This window comes from Leptodactylus fuscus, chromosome 5, assembly GCF_031893055.1.
Source record: "Leptodactylus fuscus isolate aLepFus1 chromosome 5, aLepFus1.hap2, whole genome shotgun sequence".
Taxonomy (NCBI): Eukaryota; Metazoa; Chordata; class Amphibia; order Anura; family Leptodactylidae; genus Leptodactylus; species Leptodactylus fuscus.
The window spans coordinates 2,234,339-2,244,142 of NC_134269.1; the positions used below are offsets into that span (position 1 = coordinate 2,234,339).

Consider the following 9,804-nt stretch of genomic DNA (forward strand, 5'->3'; position numbering starts at 1 on the left):
ACGTTTCCAACTCGTAGCTGGGGTCAATCTAACAGCGGAGGAGGAGGCGGTGGCGGAGGAGGAGGCGGTGGCGGAGGAGGAGGCGGTAGAGGAGGAGGAGGAGGGGGGTGTTCTTCTCGTGTCCCTGCCAGGAATGTTAGGCGGGGAGACGAGGTACACCGGGCCAGTTTGGGAAGCAGTCCCAGCCTCAACTACATTCACCCAGTGTGCCGTCAGTGAAATGTAGCGTCCCTGTCCGCATGCACTTGTCCACGCGTCGGTGGTCAAGTGGACCTTTGTGCAAAGCGCGGAACTAAGGGCCCGCCTGATGTTGAGTGACACGTGCTCGTGCAAGGCGGGGACGACACACCGGGAGAAGTAGTGACGGCTAGGGACGGCATAGCGAGGTGCCGCAGTTGCCATCAGGTCTAGGAAGGTGGGAGTTTCAACAAGCCGGAATGCCAACATCTCCTGGGCCAGCAGTTTAGCGATGTTGGCGTTCAAGGCTTGCGCGTGTGGGTGGTTAGCAGTGTATTTCTGCCGCCGCTCCAATGTCTGAGAGATGGTGGGTTGTTGTAAAGAAGCGCCTGATGGTGCCTTTGATGGTGCAGGAGAAGGAGATAAGACAGGAACAGGGGAGGATGAGGGAGAAGTCAACAAAGTGGCGGAGGCAGATGAAGTGGTGTCCTGGCTCGTCCTCTGGAGTGCATCGCCAGCACAGTCAGCAGTGGCAGAGGCAGAGGCAGTGGCAGAGGCAGTGGCAGTGGCGTGAACGGCAGGCGGCCTTTGTCCTGCCGTTGCTGCCTGCCACTGATTCCAGTGCTTGGATTCCAAATGACGGCGCATTGAAGTGGTGGACAGGTTGCTCTTCTCAGAGCCCCTAATCAATTTCGAGAGGCAAATTGTGCAGACAACACTATATCTGTCCTCGGCGCATTCCTTGAAAAAACTCCACACCTTCGAGAAACGTGCCCTCGAGGTGGGAGTTTTTCGGGGCTGGGTACGAACTGGAACATCTTGGGAGATTCCGGGTGTGGCCTGGCTTCGCCTAAGCTGCTGACCTCTGCCTCTGCCTCTAGCTACCCTTTTTGGTGCTGCACTTGCCTCAACATCCACACTACTTTCCCCGCTTGACATCCCCCCTGTCCAGGTCGGGTCAGTGTCCTCATCATCCACCACTTCCTCTTCCAACTCCTGTCTCATCTCCTCCTCCCGCACAATGCGCCGGTCAACTGGATGCCCTGACGGCAACTGCGTCACATCATCGTCGATGAGGGTGGGTTGCTGGTCATCCACCACCAAATCGAACGGAGATGGAGGAGACTCTAGTGTTTGAGCATCTGGACACAGATGCTCCTCTGTTAGGTTCGTGGAATCGTGACGTGGAGAGGCAGGTTGAGGGACAATGAAAGGAGCGGAGAACAGCTCTGGGGAGCAGGGACAGTTGGGGTTATTGTTCTGTGAAGCTTGGGAATTTTGGGAGGAAGGAGGACAAGACTGTTGGGTAATAGGAGGAGAGGAGGCAGAGTCTGACTGGCTGCTGGACAATGTGCTGTAAGCGTTCTCTGACAGCCATTGCAAGACCTGTTCCTGGTTCACGGGCCTACTAAGGTTTGTACCCTGCAGTTTAGTTAATGTGGCAAGCAACCCTGGCACTGTGGAGCGGCGCAATGCTTGCTGCCCCACAGGAGTAGGCACGGGACGCCCTGTGGCTTCACCGCTAACTTACTCCCCAGAACCATTCCCCCGACCTCGCCCACGGCCTCGTCCACGTCCCTTTCCGGGAGCCTTGCGCATTTTGAATTCCCAGTTAGAAATTGGCACTATATACCAGTAGCAAAAATTGTGGGTGCACGTAACCCCAATATATTCTTTGAATTCCCAGTCAGACAATGGCACTATATACCAGTAGCAAGAAATGAGGGTATTTATAACCCCAATATATTCTTTGAATTCCCAGTCAGATAATGGCACTGTATACCAGTAGTACAAATTGTGGGTGCACGTAACCCCAATATATTCTTTGAATTCCCAGTCAGAAACTGGCACTATATGGCAGTAGCAAGAAATGAGGGTATTTATAACCCCAATATATTCTTTGAATTCCCAGTCAGACAATGGCACTGTATACCAGTAGTAAAAATTGTGGGTGCACGTAACCCCAATATATTCTTTGAATTACCAGTCAGAAATTGGCACTATATGGCAGTAGCAAGAAATGAGGGTATTTATAACCCCAATATATTCTTTGAATTCCCAGTCAGACAATGGCACTGTATACCAGTAGTAAAAATTGTGGGTGCACGTAACCCCAATATATTCTTTGAATTACCAGTCAGAAACTGGCACTATATGGCAGTAGCAAGAAATGAGGGTATTTGTAACCCCAATATATTCTTTGAATTCCCAGTCAGAAACTGGCACTGTATACCAGTAGTAAAAATTGTGGGTGCACGTAACCCCAATATATTCTTTGAATTCCCAGTCAGAAACTGGCACTGTATACCAGTAGTAAAAATTGTGGGTGCACGTAACCCCAATATATTCTTTGAATTCCCAGTCAGACAATGGCACTATATACCAGTAGTAAAAATTGTGGGTGCACGTAACCCCAATATATTCTTTGAATTACCAGTCAGAAACTGGCACTATATGGCAGTAGCAAGAAATGAGGGTATTTGTATTCCCAATATATTCTTTGAATTCCCAGTCAGAAACTGGCACTGTATACCAGTAGTAAAAATTGTGGGTGCACGTAACCCCAATATATTCTTTGAATTACCAGTCAGACACTGGCACTATATGGCAGTAGCAAGAAATGAGGGTATTTGTAACCCCAATATATTCTTTGAATTCCCAGTCAGACAATGGCACTATATACCAGTAGCAAAAATTGTGGGTGTATATAGCCCCAATTCTATTGCTAGGGGACTTGCAGGGTATTTCTGAGGTGAAGGTGGGGGGGCACACCGTTGGAACGGTGATTTGGGGTGTATATATGGGGTATACGGGAATACACTGTCAGTGTGTTCCATTCAGGATCCTGGGAAAGCTGGGTTGCGGCGATTGAGCCCGTCAGTGCCACGTTACACTGACAAGCTTCTCCCTGGAATTTAGCTCTTATAAGAGCTGTTGGTTGTCTTCTCCTTCCTATCCTAGCCTGTCCCTGCCTACCCAGAATCTAAGCCCTAGCTAGCTGGACGGAAACCTCCGTCCCCGGTGAATTGCAAGCTCAGAATGACGCGAACCTGGGCGTCGCTGTTCTTTTAAATTAGAGGTCACATGTTTTCGGCAGCCAATGGGTTTTGCCTACTTTTTTCAACGTCACCGGTGTCGTAGTTCCTGTCCCACCTACCCTGCGCTGTTATTGGAGCAAAAAAGGCGGCAGGGAAGGTGGGAGGGGAATCGAGTAATGGCGCACTTTACCACGCGGTCTTCGATTCGAACATGCCGAACAGCCTAATATCCGATCGAACATGAGTTCGATAGAACACTGTTCGCTCATCTCTAGTAGTAATCAGAATAACAGTCACATGGTACATATAAAATATCAGGTATAGGAGATAGGATTGTCTCAGCAGCTCTAAGCAAAAGTTTTTGGAAAAAGAAACAGAACCATGGTAACATTTGGTAGACAGATAAATAGATACATACATACATGAGTAAACAGATAGATGGAAAGGTGGTAATGGTTATAATAAAAAGTCATATGATAGATATCAAGTATCAGGTATAGGGGAGTATGCTTGTCCCAGCAAGCTCTGAATAAAGGAATTTTTTTTTTTTTTTTTTTTTTTTTTTTAAAGTACAGTCATGTACAGTTCTACATAGGCTAAATCAAAAACTTTGGACACATGGAAAGGTGGGGGGTCCCCAAAACCTAGACCAACATCCTAGTAAGATGGTGATGTGCAAACTTAAAGTTGCTAAGTAAGGTGGTAAAGTGGTAGTATACGGATAAACCAAGAAATCCCCATATAACATGTCATAGGTTGCAATAAACACATTCTTTTACATATTAGTTGTGGTTCCCTATAAGGGCTACAGTGTAATGCTAATGGGTAATGGAGAGTTACTTACAGCAGGAGGTGTCCAGCAATAGTCTTAGAACCAAGTCAGGCCCTGTATTGCCATGAGTGGTATATATATCCTGATGTGGGAGGGGGGAAAAGGAAAGAGGGGTCAGGTATAGGGGAGTAAGCTTGTCTCTGCAAGCTATAAATAAAGACAAAAAAAAAAAAAAAAAAAAAAGGAGGGGAACAGGACCAAAAAGTATCAAATATAATGTATTGCATGTAAGGGCATAAAGTGGATAAATAAGTAGATACATAATGCATGTATCTATCCTTTCCATGTTGTAGGATTAGATATACAGCTCAGAACACACCATTATACGTTACAGGATTAGATACACAGCTCGACATGCACCATCACACATAAGAGGATTAGATAAATAGCTCATTACACACCATCATACGTTAAAGGATTAGATAAACAACTCAGTATACAGTATCACACATCAGAGGATTAGATATACAGCTCAGCAGACTATGTTACGGTTCTGTGTATATACATAAGTCATTTTTTAAACTACAGAACCTCTTAGCTGCAAGTTACTGCAGCGAGGTCCACAGGCCCAATGGTGGGCGGCTGTATGTCCTAACTCAATGTGAACAGCTGCAAAGACACTGCAGCCTGAACTCAATGTGAACAGTGTGTACTGTGTGACACTCCATGTGAACAAGGTGCAACTAAAACCCTGCCAGTTTAGCTCACTGGCCAGGTGCACCAGTACAAGTGAAACACACACGGCTGCCAAGGGTTAACACTCACCCCAGGCCAGCAAACACACACACTTATCACTGCGACAGCTAGGGGCCACCACGGATGTTTAGAACATTCTCCTGCACACAGCTTGGAGTTACCAGGGGAATTAACATGGTCCTGCACACAGCTTGGAGACATCACACACCCATGCTCCCGCACACAGATAGGAGCCATACATGAAGTCAAACAGTACACATAGGCTATCTCACAGACCATACCTGCCGCAGATCTATAAGCTGGAACGGCGTCTACCGCTCCTAGCCCTGGTGTAGCTCTAACGGTTCATGGTTTACAGGCCCTACCTAACAGCACCCAGGAGAAGCAGAGGAACCCCACACAGAGGCCTAGATCTGACAACCTGCCTGAGTACTGGAGCCTATCCCTGCAAACTGCTGTCATTCACTCTGTGGACTTAGAGGAGATTTTAGTCAAAGTGTGAGAACCCAGCGGGTGTCGGCTCACACTATTTAAAGGGAAGTCCAATAGGGGTGGTGGCCATGACCTCACTACTCAGGCTCAGTAGGGGAGAAATGGCACTTAGCTTGTGAGCAGCTCCAATAGGTCTGAGCATGCTCAGTATGGTGGCAGCTGGATGGTTAGACTGACCCGCAGGTGGCGCTGTGCGCTATGATAGAAACCTGCGGGACACAATCCTAACACTGTATCACATGTCCTTCGGCTACTACATTATAAATAGCCCTACTTAGAGTCTCAAATTTAATTTATCAAGTGTTGTATTATTACAGATGGGCTCATAAAAACAGAATCGTCTTATCGGTGACCCCTATTCTCAGGAAGAGAAGATTCAGGCACAAAATTCCAGTCATTAATCCATATGAAATGGGGAGAGATATGTTACCCTTCATACACCCTAGTCCCCAAATTTCACTGCAGTCTTTTCAAGGACAGTCTCTGCTGTATATTACCTTAAATATTTAATTTCCATTTACTGTCACATTTCCAGCCCCCCTAAATAAAGGGGACATTCCTCAGGGAATTTTGTTAACAGGTCTAAGTCAAGAAACAGTTTGACAAATGCTTAACCCTAATTCGGGGGAGTCCCGAGCCCGGTCAATTGTTCAACCCCCTGGTTCAGGGAAACAAATCATCCACACAATGGGAGGACGCTACTCCATTACTACAGTAAATAGTTATGGTAACACAGGAAGGGTTATTGGTAGAGATGAGCGAACGGCGTTCAATCAAATTGATATTCGATTGAATATCAGGCCTTTCAAGGTATTCAATTCCAATCGAATACTACGAGGCACAACTCGCAACGAATATCAAATCTCGAATATTTCACTGTTCACTCATCTCTAGTTATTGGGACATTCCTTATAAAGACATGAGTCACATTTTGGGATATAGGGTAAGATAATATCCCTTCCCATTTAACATGGATTAATGGCAGAAATTTCACGTTTGCCTCTTCTCTTCCTAGGAGTTCAGGGGTCACTGATAAGACGGTTCTGTATTTATGAGCATGTCTTTATTAATATGAGATTTTTGATATTTTATATATGAGACCCTTAGGAGGACTATTTATACAAGTTATAAAAGTTACATTTTAATATTGATGTTATATTGCCGAAAAAATACTGGCACATACCTACCAATTTGATGGGGTTATGAGAAAATCCAGACCTTTTGGTCCCAAGTCCATCAAGTTTTTGCCCTGATATGTCGCCATACATATTTCTGGACCTTTGTCATACCTGTCCCAAAAGATTCCTTATACAATTGTGTTTTCAGTTGCTATCAGCGGCAAAATCCATTATCTTACTTTATTCTGACTCAAATTTCCTTCTCGAAATTTCCAACATACTTAGGAAGATTTCTCAGGTTGTGATTATGGAAGAGTTCTCATAACTGGAGCTACGATCCTACTGCAAATTAAAATCCATCTGGACACCAAAGTATTCCTTCATAGAAAGAGCAGCATGGGGTCATCTGCAGATTGGTCCTACTTAATATCACTCTACACTTCCCCATAACATATACTTATACAACATTTCATTTTACACATCTTTCTCTTCAGTTGGGCCCAACACAACAAAGACGATGAGATGCAAATGGTTGATTATTAGAGATGAGCGAATAGTATTCAAAAACTATAGTTTCAAATACCTCGCTCCATAGGAATGAATGGAAGCGGCCGGGGCCGGCAGCTGGAAATCAACCCCTTGCTGTTCGCCCGCTCCCATTCATTCCTATGGAGCGAGGTATTCAGGGAGGTTCAGGCTGTAGCCATTTAAGCGGAATCAAAAGTTTGGCAGCGGAGAGTCAATGATCTACTAGACCCTTATTGGAGGATCTCACGCAGGGACCGGGTGATCCAAGTGTGATCTAAGCAGGAGTGAGTTTAAAACCGACTCGACTTCAATTCAGAAGTGGAACAATTTAGGGAAAGACCACCCTATGTGTGAGAGAGAGCCAACTCCGTTCAAGCAACGCCAACAGGAATATGTGCATACAAAAACTCACCTGGAAAGTAGCTTAAAGTCATTTTCCTGGATTCTTACACAAAAGGAGAATCCGTGTGAAGTAGTCAACACTAACTTCCTCTCCTCAGAAGCCAAGGTGAGGTCCAATTCTTTTTCCAGGAGTTAATAAAGCCTGGACAAGTAAGCTCTCTCCCTAGAACATACAAACAGCGCAAGTTTGAGATTTTTCTCAACTTAGGTAACAACTGCTGTAAGTCGATAAAGGATGTGCAAGAGGCGTGTTGGGCTGCAAACATGGAGTATAGTTTATTGAAGTGAGCTCGATGGAGGTCAGTGAAGATGCTGAAGCTTTATAGAAGACAGAAGCCATTGAAATCCACAGAAAAGTAAACATTTTGGGCCACAGAGTCCCTAACACCTAAACCCCATGACAGTTTGGAACATTACCTGCTCAGGTTTTGATCATAGTGCATTATAGTTTAACCCGAGCATGAGATGTTCAGTGCAGCCACAAAAGCAGAAGTCACATAAATGGCTCTAACTCCAGAACCACATGGGATAGAGTCGCCTTCTAGGTCTTGTTTTCATCCACAAGTCATCATCAAACCTGTATCTCAAGTAGATCCTAAATCATAACTGGTTATACTGTAGTTGCGTATACATGCAGCATTCACTTCAGTCATTGTGCCGGAGAACACTGGCAACTGCAGGGAAAAGAGCATTATTCTCCTGTCCCTGTAACATCAGATGAATCTATTGGAGGGGGTGGTTTGGACTTGTGCTCATGATATCTCTTCTCATTATCCCCTTTTTTTTATTTAGCTTCCTCATATTGTGGCAGGAAACTCACACAAACACAGGGAGAACATACAAACTCCTTGCAGATGTTGTCTTTGATCGGAGTCAAGCCTAGAACTCCAATGCTGCGGTGCTAACCACTAAGCCACCGTGCTGCCCTTTGGATGCTGCAGTCATTGATAACTTCAGCACCTATGTGGATTTTCAGAAATAAACCAATAATAAACATTTTTTCCTATTACTATTAAAATTAACTACATTATTTATTGTACATGACAAATGCTTTAAACCTTAACTTTCAAATTCTAGAATTTATAGTTTTTGTTACCTCATCTCTCAAAAAAAAAAAAAAAAAGTCAATAAAAAGTCATATGTTACCCCTAAATACAAGAGTTTGTTAACATCAACAGTGATATAGAGTTTTTGAGATGATCTTGAATGACCGAGGGATAAAATGTTATAGGTTTAAGGCTAAAATGCATTAGAAATCTAAAGGGTTAAAATACATATAAGGCACTAGCCACCTGTGACTATGGATGGCTGAATAAATTTGCCACATCCAGAGAGATATGATATAATGTGTTAATGCTTACCAACCAGCACTGAATGCTTTTGGTTGCCCGGCCATTTGTTGGCACTAGGATGGTTATAAAACATGAATTATGACATCCATGCTTTAAAGAGAAGCCCTGAAAACTATAATCATATTACAACTCATTACCCAATAGACATAATGGCTTGTTAACCAAAAACAAATGTCAATTTGTAAGACCAATTTGAAAATTAATTTATTGGAAAAACAACATTTTGTTGCTCTTGAGCTTTATAAAGGCTTGCCTTATATCTCTATTACTCAGGCTGTAGATGATGGGATTGAGCAGAGGAGTTACTACAGTGTAGAACATGGACAGGATTTTCTTTACAGTTTGTGTACTTGGAAATAAATAGATAGTGAGAAGTGACCCATAAAATAAGGAGACCACGGCCAGGTGAGAGCTGCAGGTGGAGAAGGTCTTCTGTCTCCCAGTTACAGATGGGATCTTCAGTATAGTGAGGATTATATACACATAGGACACCACAATGACAGTAAATGGAGTGACTACATATACTACTATCAATATCATGTCTTCTAGTTTTATGAAAAAAGCGTCCGAGCAGGAAAGTTCAAGTAAAGGATCTAAATCACAGAAGAAATGGTCAATGGTGTTAGGCCCACAGAACTGCAGAAAGCTCATAGGTACTGAAAGACTGATAACAAGAACAAAGCTCATCACCCAACACAAGAGAACAGATGTTATACAAAATTTGAGGTCCATGACTAAACTGTAGTGTAGGGGGTGACAGATGGCCTGATACCGGTCATAGGACATCAATGTCAGGGAAAGACATTCTAGTGATTCTGAGGCCAAAAAAAAGTAAAATTGTATTAAGCAGCCAATAACAGTCACAGAACTCCCCTCATACAACACAACTTGGAGCATTATGGGGATTATGGTGGAGGAGAGCAGGATATCTGAGAAGGAGAGCTGTGTGAGGAAGAAGTACATGGGAGAGTGGAGGGATCTGCTGTAGGACACCACCAGGATGATCAGGAGGTTTCCACATAGAGTCACACAGTAGATGAGCAGCAGCAGGAGGAAGAAACAAATCCTAAAACTTTGTAAATTCTGAAATCCTAAAAGCCAAATCTCAGTCACTGTACTGGAATTGTTGTACGGCATATTCTGAAGGAAGAAGTTCTTGAGGGAAATTA

General features: G+C 44.0%; 1 protein-coding gene across 1 annotated transcript; it reads right to left on the reverse strand.

Moving 5' to 3' along the window:
* Window positions 1-8,839: 8,839 nt before the first annotated feature.
* Window positions 8,840-9,772, reverse strand: LOC142204257 (olfactory receptor 11L1-like). Its single transcript, XM_075275567.1, has one exon. It carries the CDS (start codon window positions 9,770-9,772, stop codon window positions 8,840-8,842), a length of 933 nt encoding a protein of 310 aa, XP_075131668.1.
* Between the last annotated feature and the right edge of the window lie 32 nt (window positions 9,773-9,804).

Excerpts from the sequence above, each read along its gene's own strand:
- LOC142204257 (XM_075275567.1), bottom strand. The coding sequence starts at position 9,772 with ATGCCGTACAACAATTCCAGTACAGTGACTGAGATTTGGCTTTTAGGA.